The sequence below is a fragment of the Amblyraja radiata genome, chromosome 9 (assembly GCF_010909765.2).
Source record: "Amblyraja radiata isolate CabotCenter1 chromosome 9, sAmbRad1.1.pri, whole genome shotgun sequence".
In the NCBI taxonomy this organism is placed as follows: Eukaryota; Metazoa; Chordata; class Chondrichthyes; order Rajiformes; family Rajidae; genus Amblyraja; species Amblyraja radiata.
Genome location: NC_045964.1, coordinates 60756968 through 60781630, shown reverse-complemented (window position 1 = coordinate 60781630; position 24663 = coordinate 60756968). Strand labels below are relative to the sequence as shown.

At 45.9% G+C, this 24663-nt stretch overlaps 1 protein-coding gene across 19 annotated transcripts in view; it reads left to right on the top strand.

Annotated features, from left to right (window-relative positions):
* Positions 1-24663, top strand: part of nrxn3 (neurexin 3) — a 1403890-nt gene that overhangs the window by 402800 nt on the left and 976427 nt on the right. For 12 of the 19 annotated variants that reach the window (XM_033027583.1, XM_033027577.1, XM_033027574.1 and 9 more), the window contains 3 exons: positions 1092-1393; positions 2983-3006; positions 4596-4757. In XM_033027583.1, the coding sequence (XP_032883474.1) occupies positions 1092-1393; positions 2983-3006; positions 4596-4757 (488 nt within the window). The remainder of the gene's footprint in view (positions 1-1091; positions 1394-2982; positions 3007-4595; positions 4758-24663) is intronic. The other 7 variants (XM_033027578.1, XM_033027582.1, XM_033027591.1 and 4 more) reach the window with 1 other exon arrangement.

Genomic DNA, 24663 nt, shown 5'->3' with positions numbered 1-24663 from the left:
GTGTAAATATAAATCGTCGCTAGTATGTGTAGGATAGTGTTAGTGTACGGGGTAGGCACGGACCCAGTGGGCCGAAGGGCCTGTTTCCACGCTGTATCTCCGAAAACCAAGCTAAACTAACCCAAAAGGCATGAAGGCATTGTTATAAAGGCATGTTGGCCTTCATAACAAGAGGAGTTGAGTATAGGAGCAAAGAGGTCCTTCTGCAGTTGTACAGGGCCATAGTGAGACCACACCTGGAGTATTGTGTGCAGTTTTGGTCCCCTAATTTGAGGAAGGACATTCTTGCTATTGAGGGAGTGCAGAGTAGGTTTACAAGGTTAATTCCTGAGATGGCGGGACTATGATATGCTGATAGAATGGAGCAGCTGGGCTTATATATTCTGGAGTTTAGAAGGATGAGAGGGTATCTTATTGAAACATATAAGATTATTAAGGGTTTGGACACGTTAGAGGCAGGAAACCTGTTCCCGATGTTGGGGGAGTCCAGAATCAGGGGCCACTGTTTAAGAATAAGGGGTAAGCCATTAGAACGGAGATGAGGAAAAACTTTTTCTCACAGAGAGTTGTGAGTCTGTGGAATTCTCTGTCTCAGAGGGCGGTGAAGGCCGCTTCTCTGGATGCTCTCAAGAGAGAGCTAGATAGAGCTCTTAAAGGTAGCGGAGTCAAGGGATATGGGGAGCAGTCAGGAACAGGGTACTGATTGTGGATGATCAGCCATGATCACATTGAATGGCGGTGCTGGCTCGAAGGGCCAAATGGCCTACTCCTGCACCTACTGTCTATTGTCCATTGTCTATTGACCTTATGAAATTTTTTTTTTTTAATTTATGGCCCCGACCACGGGTGAACAAAGGAGGAGGACTGGCCGAACTTTGTTGCCTTCCACCACAGTGAAGAATGCTGTGGTGGATGTTTGTGTTAAATTCTATTGTGTATGGTGTGTTCTTTTTATTAAGTGTATCGCTGCTGGCAAATTCATTTCACTGCACCTTCTTCGTTGGTGCATGTGACGAATAAATTTGACTTTGACTTTTGAAAAAATTAATAATAATCTTTTTTTTTTTCTCCTTCCCTTTTCTGTCACGCAGCCAGAGAAGACAACTCCGCCACTTTCCGAGGATCCGAGTACTTCTGCTACGACCTGTCCCAGAACCCCATCCAGAGTAGCAGTGACGAGATCACCCTGTCTTTCAGGACCTGGCAGCGCAACGGACTGATCCTACACACAGGGAAGTCAGCCGACTATGTAAACCTAGCGCTGAAAGACGGAGCGGTTTCCCTAGTCATTAACCTGGGATCTGGTGCTTTTGAGGCGTTGGTTGAACCAGTAAATGGGAAGTTCAATGACAACGCCTGGCACGATGTCAAAGTGACACGCAATCTGCGACAGGTAATGGTGGAGCCGTGTGCTGAGCTGCTAAACTGAACGGTAAAAAAAAACACAAAAACAAAAAAAAAATTTAAAAATTGTCAGGCAGGATTGGGGGTGAGATAAAGATGAAACTGGTTCATGGTCACAACACAGGTCAAACTAACAGATCTATCTATCCTTTCCCCCTCCCCCCCCCTCCCCCCCCACCCCACCTCCACCTTCCCTCCATCCTCGAAAGAAAAAAAAAATTGCTGATGATTTATTTCACATTCCTCAAAGCCTGTTTTCTTTACTTTTTCTTTTCTTCATTCTCAGTTGAGTTTGTTCAGTGTCCTATCTTTGAAAGAGCTTGATGGCCTTTGTTGGTTTGATTTCTGGTTCCATTTTGTTCTGTTGAGCAGTTGGAGATCTTGTTCCCCTTATCGGTTTTTCCATTCTGCGCCTTTCCCATTATTATTTATTGGTTTAGCTGTTTTGTTTTTTTTAAACCATTTTCATGCATTTATTACGGCTGAGTGGTTTGAGCTTGTAAAACCTCGCACGCTGGAATGTGTTTGTGTAAACTCGTTGTTTTCTATCTGGCTGGCTGCAAATCTTTTCTTTTGTCTGTATACGTACGTACGTGAGTGATTTCCTTAGCTCAGTTTGGAGCAATAATTGTCCTTGCCTTGACCCATTTTACTTCATTCTTTGCTTCCTTAGGCAGCAATCTCTGTCAGGGGCCATCTCTTTTCTTGATGGCTTTGGACGTATGTATGCCTCCTGTTAAAAATAACTTCACCCTGTTAAAAGGTCCCAGGACTAATGACACTGACTATGTCTTCTGCAAGAGAGCGTCAAGATGTCGAGCCAGATTCTTGTCACTGCCCGCCGAGTCAGTCCTCGTGTTTCTTTTCCAACGGTTAAACATAGGCTGTTGTCGTTTATTCATGAAATCTCTGGATGGTTTCCAATCGCACGTATAGATGTTGTGTTGTACTTTCCCAGAAAGATTTGGTAAAAGTCAGAAAGAAAGAGGAATTGTCGTTTTGGATTTCGTTAAACCGAGACTGTTTCCTGTCAGGTGAAAGTAAAACAGGCATTAATAGACTTTTCAAAAAGCAATCGATCCCTCTTAAGATTCAGAATGAAACATCTTCCAAGGTGGCACATTGACAGCAACAAGAAACAAACGCACTTTTAGGATCCACCTCAGCATTGAATTCAGTTAGGTCTGTGGTGACAGTAATGTTCTCTGATGAGGTGTACGAAATGAAGCTCTTCCTGTTTTGTTGTTTAAGAATCGGAGGTCACTGTACTTAAATATTCGAACTGACGCCAAACCAGTTGTTGAGAACTTTTTTTTTTTTGACTAGTTTTTTTTGGTCTGCTTTGGTCCTGAGGAATTCGTTGCATCTACTTTTATATGTCGAAGACCCGCTTTTTTTTTTTGTAAAAAAGGGAGAAAAAAAACTAACACTGATCATTCATGGAATGTGTCATTTTTTTTACTAACAGTTACCTAACCAACTAATGTACTAACACCCTAATTATCATCATGTTTTATTTTAAGTAACAAGCGTTCTGTTCACAATTTTTAATTTCCTTTCTTCCCCTCTTCCGCAAAGCACTCAGGCATTGGACACGCTATGGTAAACAAACTACATTGTCTGGTAGATATCATTCTTATTGTCTCTTTTTTTGGGTTTGCCGTGTGTTCCCCTCCTCCTCCCTCTTCCCCCCCCCCAACCCCTTCTTCCTTTTTCATTTGGTCAGTGTAGACACCATCACAGCGAGGAAATGGGGTTGGTATTTCAGCCACTTTTTTTCTCTTTCCCCCCCCCCTCTCCTTTTCTCCTTTCCCTTTCCAACCAACCACCACCACCAGTTTGTCTTGTTATTATTTTCCTTTCGTTCCAGTTTTTATTTTCCTCTTTTTTCTTCTCTCTCTCTCTCTCTCTTTCCTCGTCGTCAAAGCACTTTTAGTTCGGACCGTGACAGGGGGGGTGGCCCTTTAGCCCGATCGAGTCAGCCTTCTGTGTCTCATCACGGTGGCTGTAGGCGGACTGACGAGGGGCTCAGCCAAAAACCCCCCCAGGAATGGGCTCCGCCAGTTTTCACTCTCTGCACACCGCATGGCATGGCCATTTTTCCTTAACATCTGCGGCGTTACCGGGAAAAACGAAGAACCCCAGTACTCCATCCGACATCTGCCTTTCTAACCTACTTCCACTAACATGTCTCTTGTTAACCTCTCCCCCCTCCTCTCTCTCTCCCTCCCCCCCTTGGCACTCTCCACCCCTCTCCACCACATACACACCACCACCCCTCCCAACTTTCTCATCCGTTTTATCTGCATGCAAAAGACAACAGTGCTACTGTCGTTGAAACCCCTCTCCACAACCTTTTGTTCCCATGGCTTTTGTTTTCGCACGAGTGTGTGGGGTTTTGGCACATGCATGGGTTGTTCCCCCCCCCCCCCCTCCCCCCTTTTGGTTTTTGGGTTTTTCGTTTCTCACTCTGTCTTCGTTCCTTTTCACTTTTTTCCCCTTTTGATTCCCCCCCCCCCCCCCCCCACCCGAGTGGTTTGAAGAATGAGCTAATGCAGGCTGCTCACAGTGGTGGAATTGGTGACTTTTTTTCTCATGGTTGAGCTTATCACTCATGTCATGCATATTCATGCTGTGGACGGTAAGAGTTCTCTCCGAATGCATGCTTTGTCAGTGTTCTACAGAACCAAGAAAGCCGAGGCAACAGAATCTCAAAAAAAACCCCCCAAAAAAACGAAAATCCAAAATAATATTTTTGTTTTTCCCATCTGAATGATTCCTCCGACTCAAATTTTTTTTTCTCCTCTCTCCTGAGAAGTAAATTGGCGTGACAGCAATAGATGGTTCCATTTTCTTGCCTGGACTGTTCCTTCCATTGTGTTAAAAAAAAAAACACACGCACACACAGTTTGGACCAATCCAAGTGAGAATCATGAATAAGGAGCCAGAACCGACAAGCATGGGCAGACTAAATGAAAAAAAAAAAATGTTCTTCTACAACTTTATCCACTGTATAAATACAGACCAGAAAATGGGACTTGCGAGTGTTCGCTCAAGGACTAGGAACCAAACGTAAACTCGAAACAAACTCACACACATGAAAGGTTGATTAAACTCAGGCAGGTGCCAGACAGCACAATGTGTAAAGGTCAATGTTGGCCGTTTTTCTCTTCATTATGTCCTTTGACTAGGTCACCATTTCAGTGGACGGCATCCTCACCACGACAGGTTATACCCAGGAAGACTACACCATGCTGGGATCTGACGACTTCTTCTACGTCGGAGGAAGTCCGAGTACGGCCGACCTGCCTGGCTCTCCCGTCAGCAACAACTTCATGGGATGCCTCAGAGAGGTAGAGTCAGTCGATTGTGTTTGCTGTATTCTTGCCGCTTTGACAATTGCGCGTTGCGTTGAGTTCAACCGTGTCTTCTGCACACCTGCTTGGTCCGTGACCAAGATCATATTCGTTTTCAAGAGAGAGCTAGATTTGGCTCTTGGGGCTAAAGGAATCGAGGGACCATGGGGAAAATGCAGGAATGGGGGTACTGATTTTGGACGATCAGCCATGATCGTATTGAATGGCGGAAGTAGACAAAAAATGCTGGGGAAACTCAGCAGGTGAGGCAGAAGAGCTCAGAAGAAGGGTCTCGACCCGAAACGCCGCCTACTCCGTTTCTCCATAGATGCTGTCTCACCCGCTGTGTTTCTCCGGCATTTTTTGTCTACTTTCGATTTTTCCAGCATCTGCAATTCCTTCTTAAACATATTGAATGGCGGTGCTGGCTCGAAGGGCCGAATGGCCTACTCCTGCACCTATTTTTCTACGTTTTCTATATGGACCTTTTGTTCCCATGGCTTTTGCTGAAGTGACTCCCAAGTGGTGGCGAGCACCACATTTGTTCCTCTATCCTGGTAAATAACCTGTTGGACGGGACCGCAGATGCTGATTTACACCGAAGATAGACACAAAATGCTGGGGTAACTCAGCGGGACAGGCGGCATCTCCAGAGAGACGGAATTGGGGTCGAGACCATTCTTCAGACAACTATTACTGTAGTTGACTTCACTTCCTCAACCTGAAGAAGAGACTCGACCCTTGAAATGCTACCCATTCCTTCTCTCCAGAGATTCTGCCTGTCCCGTTAAGTTACTCCAGCATTTTGTGTTTATCTTTGGTAAATAACCTTCTCCTATACATTTTGTGATCATCGTCTTATACTTCTGCCTCCGGAATTTGCACACTGCCCCACCAACCCCTTGAGAATATATTGACTTGGTTTGATATTTTGTCAATCCGTTTCATAATGTTACATACATACGGCCAAGGAAACGTACAGCTGGAGAGAAGGCTATTCAGCCCATCGTATTGATGCCGGCCACTTCTTTGCAGTTAGAACAGTGATTAATTTAAGATTAGCCTCACTCTGACAGTGGAGGAGGCCCAGGACAGAAAGGTCTGTGTGGGAAATGGAAGGGGAATCAATAGTGATTGGCAACCGGGAGATAAGGTTGGTCCAGGCGGGCTGAGCGAAGGTGTTCAGCGAAACGATCGCCCAGTCTATGTTTGGTCTCGCCGATGTACAAGAGTCCACATCTTGAACAGCGGATACAGTAGATGAGGTTGGAGGAGTTGCAAGTGAAGCTCTGCCTGACCTGAAAGGACTGTCGGGGTCCCGGGACAGAGCCGAGGGAGCAGGTTTAGGGACAGGTGTTGCATCTTCTGCGGTTGCAGGGGAAGGTACCTGGGGAGGAGGGGTGGTTTTGGTGGGAGGGGATGAGTTAAGCGGGGGAGTTGCTGTTCCTGAACGTGGACGTTACAGTTTTCAGGCTCCTGTCCCTTCTTCCCGATGGCAGTGGTGAAATGAGTGTGTGAGATGAGTCTTCAACACAGAGAGTTGTGAGTCTGTGGATTTCTCTGCCTCAGAGGGCGGTGGAAGCCGGTTCTCTGGATACTTTCAAGAGAGAGCTTGATAGGGCTCATAAAGTTAGCGTAGTCAGGGGATATGGGGAGAAGGCAGGAACTGGATACTGATTTGGTATGATCAGCCATGATCACATTGAATGGCGGTGCTGGCTCGAAGGGCCGAATGGCCTACTCCTGCACCTATTGTCTATTGTCTATTGACCAGGGTGGGTGTGGGTCTCTGGTGTTGCTGGCTGCCTTTATGAGGCAGCGACTCCTGGAGATCCCATCGATGGTGAGGAGGTCAGAACCGGTGTTGGACCGGGCAGTGTTCATCAGGTGGTCGTGCTGACATTTTGTTCTATGGGGGAGGGCCTGCCTTTGTTCCTGTCCTTGCAAAGTTCTGACAGCTGGTGCAATTGCCATCGATTTTGTTGACAGAGTTGCCGATGCCAGGCCGGAAACCGTAACACATCATTAGTTTTACAGCTCCATCTTGCCATGTTTTGCTTTGACATTGAAAACAGCGTCACGCTGGTGAAAGGTCTGTAACTTGAGGCCATCGACTGACACCCGCATGTCGCAGCATTGACTTCTGCAGATGCGCCGTGGACAGCATCTTATCTATCGGGATGCATCGCAGCACGGTTTTGGGAACAACTCCGAACCAAGACCTCATGAAATTGCAGCGAATTGTCGACGCAGCCCAGATCGTCACACAAACCGACCTCCCTTCCATTGACTCCATCTACACCTCACGCTGCCTCGGCAAGGCCAGCAGCATCATCAAGGACGAGTCGCACCCCGGCCACTCCCTCTTCTCCCCTCTCCCATCAGGCAAAAGGTACAGAAGTGTGAAAACGCACACCTCCATATACAGGGACAGTTTTTCTCAGCTGTTATCAGGCAACTGAATCATCCTACCACAACCAGAGAGCAGTGCTGAACTACTGTCTACCTCATTGATGACCCTCGGACTATCCTTGATCAGGTTTTGCTGGCTTTATATTGTACTAAACATTATTCCCTTATCATGTGTCTACACACTGTAAATGGCTCGATTGTAATCATGTGCTATCTTTCTGCTGACTGGAGGTTCGCACGCAACAAAAGCTCTTCACTGTACCTCGGTACACGTGACAATAAACTGACTCCTCTAGATTCATAGCATCAGTCAAGAAAGTGGCCTTAGACATTGTACTGGGACTTTGAAAGAGCTCTTCTGATTATTCAGCTGTTGAGAAAGAACTATTCTGTTTTCTCACAACTTTGTACAGACCCAAAGCAATGCCGCGCCGATCCACATTTAGTTTATTTTGGAGATGCAGTGTGGAAACAGGCCCTTCAGCCCACAGAGTCCACGCTGACCATCGATAGAATTAGTGCACATGTGATCGTTGGTCAGCGCGGCATTGGTGGGCCAAAGGGCCTGATTCCATGTTCTATCTCTATACTAAACAAAACAAGTTCTATGCGATCACATTTTTGCATCCCACACACTAAGGGCAACTTACAGAAACCACCAAGTGGTCACAGGAGTGGAAGGCAACCTCATCTCCATTGCACAGCTACATCTCTTCACCAGATAAAAGCTGTCCAAGTTTACATGTATTACTTAGTTTAGTTTAATGATACAGCATTGAAACAGGCCCTTCGGCCCACCGAGTCCGTGTCGACCAGCGATAACCCTATACACTAGTTCTATCCTGCGCACAAGGGACAATTAACCTACAAACCTGCACGCCTTTGGAATGTGGGAGGAAACTTCGTACAGACAGCACCCGTAGTCAGGATTGAACCTGGGTCTCTGGCGCTGTAAGACATCAACTCTACCGCTGCGCCATTGTGCCACACTGCAGTGCTATTGTGCACATCCTCCAGAGATGGTGCTAGCATGACTCCAGCATTTGTGTCTTTTTTTGCATTTCTTTCAACTTGAACGTCCAGGAGCGAAAAAGACTACAAAAAGTTGTGACCACTGCCCAGTCCATCACCGGCTCTGACCTCCCCACCATCGACGGGATCTATCGTAGTCGCTGCCTCAAAAAGGCAGCCAGCATCATCAAGGACCCACACCATCCTGGCCGCACACTCATTTCACCATTGCCATCGGGAAGAAGGTACAGGAGCCTGAAAACTGTAACGTCCAGGTTCAGGAACAGCTACTTCCCCACAGCCATCAGACTATTAAACACAACAACAAATAAGCTCTGAGCTCTGAACTGCAAAAGACTATATTATTATTGCACTATATTTGTTATTTATCAAACTTTTTTTTTTCTCTTCCCCCGTTATGTATTATGTTTACATATTCCCATATTCTGTTGTGCTGCAGCAAGTAAGATTTTCAATGTCCATATGACAATAAAACACTCTTGACTCTCTTCTCTCTTAAGGTAGATATTAGTTTTGCTGGTTGTGGTAGGACGATTCAGTTGCCCGATAACTGTGATAGGAGCAGAATTAGGCCATTCGGCTCATCATGTCTACTCCGCCATTCAATCACGGCTGATCTATCTCTCCCTCCTAACCCCATTCTCCTGCCTTCTCCCCATAACCCCTGACACATGTACTAATCAAGAATCTATCTATCTCTGCCTTAAAAATATCTATTTTTCACACAGAGAGTTGTGAGTCTGTGGAATTCTCTGCCTCAGAGGGCAGTGGAGGCTGGTTCTCTGAACACTCTCAAGGGAGAGCTAGATAGGGCTCTTAAAGATAGTGGAGTCAGGGGATACGGGGAGAAGGCAGGAATAGGGGACTGATTGTGGATGATCAGCCACGATCACATTGAATGGCGGTGCTGGCTCGAAGGGCCTAATGGTCTACTCCTGCACCTATTGTCTATTGTCTATTGACTTGACCACCACAGCCATCTGTGGTAAAGAATTCCACAGATTCACCACCCTCTGACTAAAGAAATTCCTCCTCATCTTCCTAAAGGAACATCCTTTAATTCTGAGGCTATGATCTCTGGTCCTTGACTCTCCCACTAATAGAACCATCCTCTCCACGTCCACTCTACCCAAGCCTTTCATTATTCACTGGGAAGCTGGGAAGAAACTGTCCTTGAACCCACTATCCAATTTGCCTTTGAAAATGTTGTGTTGAATCCGATCCCACTATCGTGTTAGACAGCGCATGACAATTCCTAAGAACGCAGTGTAGGTACTTCTGGAGAAGGGAGTTAGACTGAGATATTTAGGACTTAGATGAGGAAAAACTCCATTTAGGAAAAAAAAATTTACCCAGAGAGTTGTGAATCTGGGAATTCTCTGCCACAGATGGTCGCCCAATTATAGGAAGGATGTCAACAAAATAGAGAGAGTACAGAGGAGATTTACTAGAATGTTGCCTTGGTTTCAACAACTAAGTTACAGACATAGGTTGAATAAGTTAGGTCTTTATTCTCTGGAGCGCAGAAGGTTAAGGGGGGACTTGTTAGAGGTCTTTAAAATGATGAGAGGGATAGACAGAGTTGATGTGATCAAGCTTTTTCCTTTGAGAATAGGGAAGATTCAAACAAACACAGGACATGACTTCAGAATTAAGGGACAGAAGTTTAGGGGTAACATGAGGGGGAACTTCTTTACTCAGAGAGTGGTAGCGGTGTGGAATGAGCTTCCAGTGGAAGTGGTGGCGGCAGGTTCGTTGGTATCATTTAAAAATAAATTGGATAGGCATATGGATGAGAAGGGAATGGAGGGTTATGGTATGAGTGCAGGCAGGTGGGACTAAGGGAAAAAAGTTGTTCGGCATGGACTTGTAGGGCCGAGATGGCCTGTTTCCGTGCTGTAATTGTTATATGGTTATAGATGGCAGTGGGGGCCAATTCACTGGATGTTTTCAAGAGAGCTATAGCTCTTAGGGCTAACGGAATCAAGAGATATGTGGAGAAAGCAGGAACAGGGTACTGATTGTGGATGATCAGCCTTGATCATATTGAATGGCGGTGCTGGCTCGAAGGGCCGAATGACCTACCCTTGCACCTGTTTTTCTATGTTTCTAGATACAAAATGCTGGAGTAACTCAGCGGGACAGGCAGCAGCATCATTAGAGAGAAGGAATGGGTGACGTTTCGGGTCGAGACCCTTCTTCAAACTGAAAGTCGGGGGGAAAGGGAGGCGAGAGGTATAGACGGCGATGTAGCGAGATATAGAACAAATGAATGAAGGATATGCATTCAGTAATGATGATAAAGGAAACAGGCCATTGTTAGTCTCGACCCGAAACGTCGCCTATTCCTTCTCTCCGTAGATGCTGCCTCGCCCGCTGAGTTTCTCCATCATTTTTTGTCTACCTTCGATTGTTCCAGCATCTGCAGTTCTTTCTTAAACATTGTTAGCTGTTTGTTTGGTGAGAACGAGAAGCTGGTGCAACTTGGGTGGGGGAGGGATGGAGAGAGAGAGGGAAATGCTGGGGTTTACTTGAAGTTAGAGAAATAAATCAATATTCATACCACTGGGTTGTAAGCTGCCCAAAGTGAAATATGAGATGTTGCAGATTGGATCTTAAGTATTGTGAAACATTCAAGTACGGTAGACAAGACAATGAAGATTCAAAAGTAGATTACAATAAGAAACTCATTAACTCACCTATTGTGAGAGCATAATTATCCATTATCACTTAACAATGAGAACTAAGAAATAATGTCACCTTAGCAAACAAGTGTAGATGATTGTCAAGAGCAAAGATCCTATAGCGGAGCAAGATAGACCGCTCCTTCTAAATGCAATGGGCTGACGTGTAGTACGCAACGGAGCAGAACGTGGGCCTTTTTTTCATCCATTTCAGTAACCCAACCCGACCCGACCCGACCCGACCCGACTCGCAGTGTAATCAACATTGCGGGGGAACAGTTTGTGTTAATAAATTATAATTCTGAAAATGAGGAGAAGATTTTTACCAAAGAACTTTTATTTTTACAAGGATGTTTCCGTAACCGGCTTCCGTCTCCGCACTAGTATCTTTGCTCCGCTACGGGATCTTTGGTGCGGAGACGGAAGCCGGTTATGGAAATGGGGCCGAAAATTACCCATGAATCTGCCCATGACCGTACTACGTCTTTTTCGTCGAATGGTCTATCTTGCTCGCTATAGGGTCTTTGATCAAGAGGCTCAGTGGGAATTGTCTGTGGTAACGCATGATTTGTGGTGGCAAAACCCTTACCGATCAAGTATCTGAGGATCTCCGACTTAAAAATACCCAATGACTTGGCCTCCACAGCCGTCCATGGCAACTGAACCACCCTACCAGTCCTGAACTACTACCTACCTCATTGGTGACCCTCACACTATCCTTGATCAGACTTTACTGGCTTTGCCTTGCACTAAACGTTATTCCCTTATCATGTATCTATGCACTGTAAACGGCTCGGTTGTAACCATGTTTTGTCTTTCTGCTGACTGGTTAGCATGTAACAAAAAGCTTTTCACTGTATTCGGCACATTGAACTTCTACAGGTGAACAGTAGAGAGCATACTGACTGGTTGCATCGTGGCCTGGTTCGGCAACTTGAACGTCCAGGAGCTGAAAAGACTGCAAAAAGTTGTGACCACTGCCCAGTCCATCACCGGCTCTGACCTCCCCACCATCGAAGGGATCTATCGTAGTCGCTGCCTCAAAAGGGCAGCCAGCATCATCAGAGACCCACACCATCCTGGCCACACACTCATTTCACCATTGCCATCGGGAAGAAGGTACAGGAGCCTGAAAACTGTAACATCCAGGTTCAGGAACAGCTTCTTCCCTACAGCCATCAGGCTATTAAACACAACAACAAATAAGCGCTGAACTACAACAGACTATTATTATTATTGCATTATATTTGTTTATTTATTGAGTATGTGTGCATGTATATATATACACACTGAACTTTTTTTTCTCGTTTATGTACTATGTTTCCATATTCTGTTGTGCTGCAGCAAGTAAGAATTTCATTGTCCTATCTGGGACACATGACAATACAATACTCTTGACTCTTGACGTGACAATAAACTAAACTAAACTGACCTGAACTGAACTGCATTCCACAGATTCACCACCCTCTGACTAAAGAAATCCCTCCTGATCTCCTTTCTAAAGGTGCGTCCTTTTATTCTGAGGCTGTGCCCTCTGGTCTGAGACTCTCCCGCTAGTGGAAACATCCTCTCCACATCCACTCTATCCAGGCCTTTCACTGGTTGGAGATAAGGACAGGAGATGAACATTTCCGGCCAGTGATCTCTCAAAGGAACTATTATGAGTTTTCTTTCTTCACTGACGTGAAACCTCCCCACATGGTTACCCTAGTGCAACTTTCCAGAGGGCAACTTTCCACAGTGTTTTCTGTGACCACTGACTGCATTCTCCTGTCACTCAGCATGGACCTTCCATCCACTGCCCCGATTATCATCCATTCAGTATGCACTGCTGATTAATGGACCAGGTCAGTTACGTAAGTCAGGAAGCATCCTCTTTGTCCACATCGACGTGGAAATGCAGAATAAATGTGTCAAACTAGGCAGACATTAGTAGACAGTTGTTGAAACTCAAGAGTCAAGAGTCATTAGCGTTTTATTGTCATATGTCCCAGACAGAACAATGAAATTCTTACTTGCAGCAGTCCGGCAGAATATAGAAACATAGTACACTGTATAATGTTTAAGAAAGAACTGCAGATGTTGGAAAAACCGAAGGTGAACAAAAATGTTGGAGAAACTCCTGCGGGTGAGGCAGCATCTATGGAGCGAAGGAATAGGTGACGTTTCAGGTCGAGACCCTTCTAGGGCGAATGAATTGGTGACGTTTTGGGTCAAGACCCTTCACCTTCACTCCATAAATGCTGCCTCACCCGTTGAGTTTCTCCAGCATTTTGTCTGCACTATAATGTAATAACCGAGGAAAAAAGTTCAGTGTGTACATACACACACGCACGCACGCACGCATGCACGCGCACACACACACACACATATAATCATAATCATACTTTATTAGCCAAGTATGTTTTGCAACATACAAGGAATTTCATTTGATTATGATTAAATAAATATATATATATATATACATAAATATATATATATACATAAATATATATATATATACAAATATATATATATATACATACATATATATATATATATATATATATATACACATACTTACATACCCATACATGCCCATTAAGACAACAAACTAACAATAATAGTGCATAAAGACAAACCAATGCCCCCAAGTCTATGTAGTTCAGAGATTATTTGAGGATGTTGTGTTTAATAGCCTGATGGCTGAAGGGAAGAAGCTCTTCCTGAACCTGGACATTACAGTTTTCAGGCTCCTGTACCTTCTTCCCGATGGCAGGGGTGAAATGAGTGTGTGGCCAGGGTGGTGTGGGTCTCTGACAATGCTGGCTGCCTTTTTGAGGCAGTGACTCCTGTAGATCCCTTCGATGGTGGGGAGGTCAGAGCCGATGATGGACTGGGCAGCGCTCACCACTTTTTGCAGTCTTCTTAGTTCCTGGGCGTTCGAGTTGCTGAACTAGGTCGTGATGCAACCCAGTCTAAAAGCTCTCAACTGCGCACCTGTAGAAGTTCAAAGAGACAACTTCAGTGAATGATAGAATTGGAGCAGTAAAGAGCAAATGGCATTGCCAGTTACTGCAATTGTTTTGTAGCAAAGTATGAGATGTGTTGAGAAGAATATAATTTGGACAGCTTAAATGCAAATCTTTGTGGTAGATAGCACCCATGATCTTGTAAGATGACCCCTTTTTAACACTGGTCATAGAGTCATAGTCATAGAGTGATAGAGTGTGGAAACAGGCCCTTCGGCCCAACTTGCCCACACATCTCCCAGCTACACTAGTCTCACCAGACGTATTTGGTCCATATCATTCCTTTTTCTTAGGCACCCTTCGGTCATGGCTGCTATTTCCTATATGGAGGACGCCTGTGCGTGACTTTGTTTAACGTGGGGAGACTGGCTGAGCTAGTTGGGGCGGCCACGGTGGAGCAGCGGTAGAGTTGCTGCCTCACAGCACTTTCAGCGCCAGAGACCCGGGTTCGATCCCGACTACGGGTGCTGTCTGTATGGAGTTTGTCTGTTCTCCCCATGACCTGCGTGGGTTTTCGCCGAGATCTTCAGTTTCCCCCCACACTCCAAAGACATGCCGGTTTGTAGGTTAATTGGCTTTCTATAAAGGTAAATTGTCCCTCGTGTGTGTAGGACAGCGTGAATGTGCGGGGATCGCTGGTCAGTGTGGACCAGGTGGGCCGAAAGACCTGTTTTCGCGCTGTATCTCGAAACTAAACTAAACTGAACAAAACAAAGATCTATGGTAGACAAAAATGCTGGAGAAACTCAGCGGGTGACGCAGCATCTATGGAGCGAAGGAATAGGTGACGTTTCAGGTCGAGACCCTTCCCCAGCATTTTTGTCTACCTTCGATTTTTCCAGCATCTGCAGTTCTTTCTTAAACAAAGATCTATCATCAGATCCTTGCAACATCTCCATTTTCTTTTACATTTCAGTTCCCGAGTACATAATTTTGATACTGTTTTCCGTGCATCTATCCGCTATTTCATTATTGTTGAGAAATCTCATTCTTCAGCTTCGTAACTTCAAATAAATCTTTCTTTAACCTAAATCAAACATACCTGGTCAGCGCGGACTCGGTGGGCCGAAGGGCCTGTTTCCTTGCTGTATATCTAAACTAAACTAAACTAAACTCACGGCCTTTTGAGATGTAATCATTTGTAGCGAGTCCAAACTTTGTGATCAAACGGTTACTTTTTTCGGTGAGATAAGTTTGACATACATGTGCTTTTGGGACTCTCTAACATATAGAGTAATTGGCTCATGAAATCAAGGTAAGATCTGATGATGTAGCAGGACACTCCCCTTACCCCATGACGAGGGTTCGACATTAAGTGGTCTGACCATCAGGTGACACCGCACATTGAATATTTCGGATCATTTAGTAGCAGTAGCCCAGCGGCGCAGCGGTAGAGTTGCTGCCACACGGGGCCAGAGACCCTGGAGCCGTAAATTGTCCCTAATGCGTAGGATGGGCGTAGGGCATGGGTGATCGTTGGTCAGCGTGGACTTGGTGGGCGTATCCACACTGTATCTCTAAACTAAACTAAACAAAGCTAAACTAATTTGGAATTGGATAGGTCAGGAAAGGTGATGCCACAAAACCGCTTAGAAAACCTTTGATGAACATCAAGAGAGTTTAATTGGCAGAGACACCAGATCTATGAAATTCTTAGAGAGTAACAGAGTTAACATTTCAAGTCAAGTCAAGAGTCAAGTCAAGAGAGTTTATTGTCATGTGTCCCAGATAAGACAATGAAATTCTTGCTTGCTGCAGCACAACAGAATAATGTGAGCAAAAATATAGAACAGTTCAGTTCAATATACACATAAATAAGCAGATAAAGTGCAAGAGGCTGTTACAGTTCAGAGTCTGTTTGTTGGTGAGTTTAATAGCCTGATGGCTGTGGGGAAGCAGCTGTTATTGAACCTGGATGTAACAGATTTCAGGCTCCTGTACCTTCTGCCCGATGGTAGCGGAGAGATGAGTGTGTGGCCAGGATGGTGTGGGTCCTTGATGAGGCAGCGACTGCGATAGATCCCTTCGATGGCGGGGAGGTCAGAGCCGATGATGGACTGGGCGGTGGTCACAACTTTTTGCAGTCTTTTCCGCTCCTGGACCCTCAGGTTGCCGAACCAAGCCACGATGCAACCAGTCAGCATGCTCTCTACTGTGCCTCAACTGCCTCCTCTGCAAGCTCGTTCCGTACACCCACCACCCTCTGTGCGAAAAAAGTTGCTCCTCAGGTTCCGATTAAATATTTTCCCCCCGGTTTCTTATTTTCCCCCTGGTTTCCCCCCGGTTTCTTATCTTCAACAGACTCTATACGACTACTCGATAGACACAAAAAGCTGGAGTAACTCAGCGAGAAGCAAGGGTCTCGACCCGAAGCGTCACCCATTCCTTCTTTCCAGAGATGCTGCCTGTCCCATTGAGTTAATCCAGCTTTTTGTGTCTATCTTCGGTTTAAACCAGCCTCCGCAGTTCCTTCCTGCTTATCCCCTATAAATGACTACTTGCTTCAATGAGATATGGTGGCGAAGAGGTTTATTCTTTCCAGCGATGGAAAGATAACACTGGTTGGGTTTTTTCCCCACGAGGGTTATGTTATTATTTGTTATTTCCACAGAATATGAATGCGTGGGGATATTTAAGATGATTGGTGGCCAAGAAATGTTCCAATAAACAGATGGTGACAGGCAGGACGGTGAGGGGAAATTGTGGTTCTCATTGCAATGTTCCCCATGTTGGGGGAGTCCAGAATCAAGGGTCACAGTTTAAGAACACGAAGTAGGCCATTTAGGACTGAGATGAGAGAAAACTTTTTCACCCAGAGAGTTGTAAATCTGTGGAATTCTCTGCCTCAGAAGGCAGTGGAGGCCAATTCACTGGATGTTTTCAAGAGAGAGTTGGATTTAGCTCTTAGGGCAAATGGAATCAACAGACAATAGACAAGTAGGCCATTCAGCCGTTCGAGCCAGCACCACCATTCCTTGTGATCATGGGTGATCATCTGCAATCAGTACCCCGTTCCTGCCTTCTCCCCATATCCCCTGAGTGCGCTATCTTTAAGAGCCCTATCTAGCTCTCTCTTGAAAGTATCCAGAGAACCAGCCTCCACCTCCTTCTGAGGCAGAGAATTCCACAGACTCACAACTCTCTGTGTGAATTTTTTTTTCCTCATTTCTGTTATAAATGGCTTACCCCTTATTCTTGAACTGTGGCCCCTGGTTCTGGACTCCCCCAACATCGGGAACAGTAGGGAAATGGGGAGAAAGCAGGAACGGGGTACTGATTCTGGATGATCAGCCATGATCATATTGAATGACGGTGCTGGCTCAAAGTGCCGAATGACCAGCACCTATGGTCTATGTTTCTATTCTGCTTGCAAGGCGGATCTAGGTTCAGCCTGGTGGTTATCATAGATGATTTATGTATTTTCCTTTTTACCTTTCCACATAACTCTGAAGGGGAAATTTAGACAATGCACAATGACAGCTGACGGAGATAAATATGATTGAGAGAGTTGAGAGTTACTTGAACAGCATGACTCATGCTCGAGAAAGAAGGTAATTTACGGCTGAAACACCTCTGCAAATTTAATTATTCACACTTGCAAAGTGGATTTCCACCTGGTGGCTGATGCCATTTAGATAGAAGCCTAAAAGGGTCTGTCCCACTTGGGCAACATTTCCGGCGACAGCCTGAAAAGAGGTAGTCGCGGCGTGGTCGGGGCGTGACACGTGGTGACGCATGTAGTGGCGCGCGGTGTCTCCCTGCCGCCCCTGGATTTTGGAATGTTCAAAATCTTCAGGCGACATCTGGGCGTCTCATCGTGTCGTGCGCCCTGTCACACGCTGACGTACGCTGTCCTGCGGGTGACGCCCGGTGACGCGGGTATATAACGCGCTGACTTATCCATTAAAAAGTTATTGGCCCTTGTATCTATTGTAGATAAGTTCATTTCCAATGCGATTATTATACTTCGGTGTAACCTTCCTCTGTTGTGAAGTGCGGGTGATGCGTAGTGTCGTAGCTTGACGTGACGGTGGCGCGGAGTGTCGTACAACTTGACGGTTTTTAGGGCGTCAGTCACGGACGCTCGCAATCGCTGAAAAAATCGCAAAGTGGGACAGACCCTGAAAAGCCAATGTATCTCCACTTATCATAACCAGCTGTGGTCACCTTGCCTCTGAACCTAAACTCCTGATGCCTTTTAATTTGAATTTGAATTTTTGAATTTGAATTTGATTCCTTTATTGTCATTCAGACCTTTCGGTCTGAACGAAATTATGTTGCCTGCAGTCATACACAGTAACAATAAATAACAAAACATACAATAAACACAAATTAACATCCACCACAGTGAGTTCACCAAGCACCTCCTCACTGTGATGGAGGCAAAAGTCTTAGTCTCTGTCTCTGCCCTCCTTGTTCTCCCTCTGTGCTGAGGCGATCGATCCAGGCCGAAGATGCCGCTCTCCAGTCCAGCGGACCTCCGTGGTGATGTCGCCGCTGCCGAAAGCCGGAACGCCATCTCCGCTCCGAATCAGCCCGCCACAGCCTCAGCTCCGAGTCCCGCTGCATCAGCTCCGAGTCTAACTTGCAATGGTCCTGATCTCTTGTGGTTTTGAGAGGGGGAGAGGAGTTTAGAACATTTTTTTAAAAGAAAAAAACACTTTTGGCACGATAACGTACCAGCAATGTTGATATAAGATTAGTTTTTCTAGTGCCTGGCTTTTGAATATTTTTATCAGGCAACTGAATGTTTCTCCTAGATTGGCAGAAATAGGGACCAATTCAAATGGACACATTTTCAGGCAACTCTCATACTCTGTGAAAAGGAAACCCCTCCAGATACAGGGACAGTTTCTTCCCAGCTGTTATCAAGTTCAAGTCAAGTTCAAGTTCAAGTTTATTGTCATGTGTCCCTGATAGGACAATGAAATTCTTGCTTTGCTTCAGCACCCAGAACATAGTAGGCATTGACTACAAAACACATGAATAAATTAACTGATAAAGTGCAAATAACAAATAATGGGTTATTAATGTTCAGAGTTTTGGGGGAGCCAGGTTTAATAGTCTGATGGCTGTGGGGAAATAACTATTCCTGAACCTGGTCGTTGCAGTCTTCAGGCTCCTGTACCTTCTACCTGAAGGTAGCAGGGAGATGAGTGTGTGGCCAGGATGGTGTGGGTCTTTGATGATACTGCCAGCCTTTTTGAGGCAGCAACTTCGATAAATCCCCTCCATGGAAGGAAGGTCAGAGCCGATGATCGACTGGGCAGTGTTTACTACTTTTTGTAGTCTCTTCCTCTCCAGGGCGCTCAAGTTGCCGAACCAAGCCACGATGCAACTGGTCAGCATGCTCTCTACTGGGCACCTGTAGTAGTTAGAGAGAGTCCTCCTTGACAAACCAACTCTCTGATAATCTTCTCAGGAAGTAGAGGCGCTGATGTGCTTTCTTGATAATTTCATCAGTGTTCTCGAACCAGGAAAGAGCTTCAGAGAAGTGCACGCCCAGGAATTTGAAGCTGAATCAGGCAACTGAATCATCCTACCACAACCAGAGAGCAGTGGTGAGCTATTATCTACCTCTACTTACATTATTTTCAGCTCAGCGGAGTCATACAGAGTCTGGCACGGACACCATGAAACAGCACGGAAACAGGACCTTCGGCCCACCTTGGCCATGCTGACCCAAAAGCCCCATCTCAGGATGCGAGTCGCACCCCGGTCACTCCCTCTTCTCCCCTCTCCCATCGGGCAAAAGGTACAGAAGTGTGAAAACGTACACCTCCAGATTCAGGGACAGTTTCTTCCCAGCTGTTATCAGTCAACTGAATCATCCTACCACAACCAGAGAGCAGTGCTGAACTACTATCTACCTCTATGGTGACCCTCGGACTATCCTTGATCGGACTTTGCTGGCTTTACATTGCACTAAACATTATTCCCTTATCATGCACACTGTAAATGGATTGATTGTGATCATGTATTGTCTTTGAGCTGATTGGTTAGCAAGCAACAAAAGCTTTTCACTGTACCTCAGTACACTTGACAATAAACTAAACTGTACTGAACAGTAAAGGGACCGAATAGTGAATTGACCTGGATAGAGTGGATGTACAGTGGATGTTTCCACTAGTGGGAGAGCCTCGGACCAGAGGCCACAGCCTCAGAATAAAAGGTCGTTCTTTTAGGAAGGAGACGAGGAGGAATTTCTTTAGTCAGAGGGTGGTGAATCTGTGGAATTCTTTGCCACAGAAGGTTGTGGAGGCCAAGTCAGTGGGTATTTTTCAGGCGAAGATTGACAGATTCTTGATTATTACGAGTGTCAGGGGTTATGGGGAGAAGACAGGAGAATGGGGTTGAGAGGGAAAGATAGATCAGCCATGAATGAATGGCGGAGTAGACTTGATGGGCCGAATGGCCTAATCTAGCTTCTAGAACATATGAGTTATGAAGCCAGTCACGGAGAATTTTGGAACATTGCCCCACGAACCCAAAGTCGAATCCACATTGAAATCTGGAGATTTTAAATTCGAATAAGTAGATAAATCTGTAATTAAAATAGTCTCAGTAACTGTCTAACTATTGGCTTGTTTAAAACAAAAATCAGATTACAAATGGAGAACATGGATAGGTGATGTGTAGGAAGGAATTGCAGATGCTGTTTTACGCCAAAGAAAGTCACAAAGTGTTGGAGTAACTTTGCCGGTCAGGCAGGATCTCTGTAGAAAAGGAATAGGTGACGTTTCTGGGTGAGATCCTTCTTCACACCGAGGCTTCAGTCTGAAGAAGGGATTCGACCCGAAGCATCGCCTATTCCATTTAGTGTTACTTTAGAGATACGGCGTAGAAACGGGCCCTTCAGCCCATCGACAATAGACTTGATGGGCCGAATGGCCTAATTCTGCTCCTATTCCTTATGATCTTATGAACTCCGTACACAGCGCCCGTAGCCAGGATCGCACCTGGGTCTCTGGCGCTTCAAGGAAGCAACTCTACCGCTGCACCTCCGTGCTACCACAGCGATGCTGCCTGACCCGCTGAGTTACTCCAGCATTTTTGTGTCTATCCTACGGACGGACGGTTTATGTTTCGGATCTGGACATTTCTTGGTGCATTTGTCCATAACTATCTTACAGTTGTGGCATACTGGAGACAACTAAAGCAAACACAAAATGCAGAAACAAGGAGCTGCAGATGCTGGTTTTGAGAAAAAGGGAACAAAGTGCCGGAGGAACTCAGTGGGTCAGGCAGTATCTCTGTGTCGGCGACACGGTTTCGGGTCGGAAACCTTCTTTCGACTTTAGTTTAGTTTAGAGAAACAGCACGGAAACAGGCCCTTCGGCCCCACTGAGTCCGCACCGACCAGCAATCCCCACACATAAACACTCTCCTACACAAACTAGGGAAATTGTTCACATTTACCAAGCCAGTTATGCTGAATAATTATCTGGCATTAGTTCTCCATTTGTCAATTAAGTACCATTGCCATGGGGGTCTTTACCTGGAATATTCCCTAGGATATAACATAAATTTGTTTTGTTTTTTAAAAAGGAAATGCAAATAAATTTTTTTTCCCTCTCCCCCGTCAAGATCATCGCAGCTTTCTCGTGATTTTCACGTGAGCTGTAGGGGTTTGTCTCTCCTTTGTAATAAACGGACTACTTTACCGTTCCCTGCTGTGCATCTTTTGATCTGCTGTCACACCATCAGCCTCTCCCCGGGGGCACATCAGCTGGATGAGCAAAGCCACCCACGTCGTTTATCCTCGTACATATCAGCACGATGCGTTAGGAGCGTCGCTTTTCATTCTCCGCGGCAGGTTTCGACAATAAATTGAATTGAATTGAATTGAATTGAATTGAATTGAATTGAAGTACGCGCGCCGATCAAATATTCAGACCAGTTTGATGTTTCCTGAGGAAAGACTTTCAAGAGAGAGCTGGATAGGGCTATTAAAGTTAGCGGAGTCAGGGGATATGGGGAGAAGGCAGGAACGGGGTACTGATTGAGGATGATCAGCCATGATCACATTGAATGGCGGCGCTGGCTCGTAGGGCCGAATGGCCTTCTCCTGCACCTATTGTCTATTGTATATTGACTCCATGTGACAACGGCCCTCACAATACACTGTCGGCTCTGACCCGGTTGATGGCGTCCATCGAACCGGGGTTGGGAGACTGTGGGATCAGTTCATAGGTTCTAGCAGCAGATTCAGGCCATTCGGCCCATCATGTCTACTCTGCCATTCGATCATGGCTGAACTATCTTCCCCTCTCAATCCCATTCTCCTGCTTTCTCCCCATAACTCCTGACACCCGTACCAATCAAGTACCGTCAATCCACCTTAAAAATACCCAATTATAGACAATAGGCAATAGGTGCAGGAGTAGGCTATTCGGCCTTTCGAGCCAGCACCGCCATTCAATGTGATCATGGCTGAACATCCACAATCAGTACCCCGTTCCTGTCTTCTCCCCATATCCCCGAACTCCGCTATCTTTAAGAGTCCTATCTAGCTCTCTCTTGAAAGTATCCAGAGAACCGGCCTCCACCGTCATCTGAGGCAGAGAATTCCACAGACTCACGACTCTCTGGGTGAAAAAGTGTTTCCTCATCTCCTTTCTAAATGGCTTACCCCTTATTCTTCAACAGTGGACCCTAGTTCTGGACTCCCCCAACATTGAGACCATGTTTCCTGCCCTTAGCGTGTCGAAACCCTGTATAATCTTATTTGTTTGAATAAGATCCCCTCTCATCTTTCTAAACTCCAGAGCATACAAGCCCAGCCGCTCCATTCTCTCAGCATATGGGTACATAGATAGGAAAGGCTAAGAATGATGTGGGCCAAATGCGGGCGGGTGGGACTAGTATTGGTGGGGAACCTTGGTTGGCATGGGCAAGCTCTGCCAAAGGGCTTGTTTCTATACTGTATGGCTCTATGAAACCATCTTTGGGTCACTAGGGACATTAATCAGCATCCTTCTCACTTGGATCATAATGATCTTATACAAGACAATGATAGACTCAAAATGCTGGAGTAACTCAACGGGTCGGGCAACATCACAGGAGAAAAGGAACCAGAATGAGAATATTTTTTTATTGGCCTAATATGTACACATACAAGGAATTTAACTTGGTCCTGTGCTCGTACGTGGTAAAAACACGATACACAGCAGATTAAAATGAAACATTATAATTTAAACGTGAAAATAAAGTAAAAAGAGGCTACAGACCTTTGGCTGTTGATTCGAGCTACTGCTCCTGGGAAGAAGCTGTTTTTATGTCTGGTTGTGGCAGCTTTGATAGTCCGGAGACACATCCCATAATGAAGTACTTCTTCTTTGAAACCCTTCTACAGACTGAGAGTCAGGGTTGAGGAAGGACATTATCGCTATTGAGGGAGTGCAGCGTAGGTTCACCGGGTTAATTCCTGGATTGGCGGGTCTGACATATGATGAAAGAATGGGTCGACTGGGCTTGTATTCGCTGGAATTTAGAAGGATGAGAGAGGATTTTATAGAAACAAATAAAATCCTTAAAGGATTGGACAGGCTGGATGCAGGAAAAATGTTCCTGATGTTGGGGGAGTCCAGGAGCAGGGGTCACAGTTTAAGAATAAGGGGCAGGCCATTTAGGATTGAGATGAGGAAAAACTTTTTCCACCAGAGAGTTGTGAATCTGTGGAATTCTCTGCCACAGAAGGCAGTGGAGAGCAATTCACCGGATGTTTTCAAGAGAGAGTAAGATTTAGCTCTTGGAGCTAAGGGAATCAAGAGATATGGGGAGAAAGCAGGGGTACTGATTTTGGATGATGAGCCATGATCATATTGAATGGCGGTGCTGGCTCAAAGGGCTGAATGGTCTACTACTGCACCTATTTTCTATGTTTTTATGTTTCTTGAGGGAAAGTTGGGAAAAGGGGAAGTACAACGGGATCTGGGGGTCCTTGTACATCAGTCTATGAAAGTAAGCATGGAGGTACAGCAGGCAGTGAAGAAAGCGAATGGCATTTTGGCCTTTATAATAAGAAAAATCGAATATAGGAGCAAAGGTATCAAAGGTATCAAAGGTATTTTATTGGTCACATTCACATACACCTAGGTGTAGTGAACTGAAATGCTTCTTGCCATTTTGCAGCACATAAAGAAGGAATACAGACATAACATTAATAAGAGTTTTAAACATAAAGAACATCCCCCCACAATGGTTCCCATTATGAGGGAAGGCACAAAGTCCAGTCCCCATCCCCAATGTCCACCCATAGTCAGGCCTATTGAGGCCTCCACAGTTGCCTCTACGGAGGCCCGATGTTCCAGGCCGTTCTCGCCGGGTGATGTTGCTCCGGCGTCGGGAGAGTCCTCTCAGCGGCTTGGGATACCTGGAACGGCCGCTTCCGTACTGGAGGCCGCGGCTTCCGAAGCCGACAAGGCCGCGCCGGTTGGAGCTCCACAACTGGCGATCTCATCGAGAGATCCCAGGCTCCCGGTGTAAAGTTCAGTGCCGCCGCCCGCAGCTGGTCGCTCCACAGTCCCGCAGCTCCGCGATGTTTTACCCGGCGGTCTCAGCTCACCGGAGTTCCAGCGCGGCGACCCGGGCAAGGCATCGCCCGCTCCGCGATAGCGCTCCAGCGCTGTGCCGCTGCCGAAGCCGAGGTTCTGGGCGGTCCCCGACAGGAAACGCCGCTCCAGGCCCGCTGGTAGGCCGCGAGGACGGGTCGAAACTGCAGCCCGGAGAAAAGCTGCCTCTCCGACCAGGTTGGGACCCTGA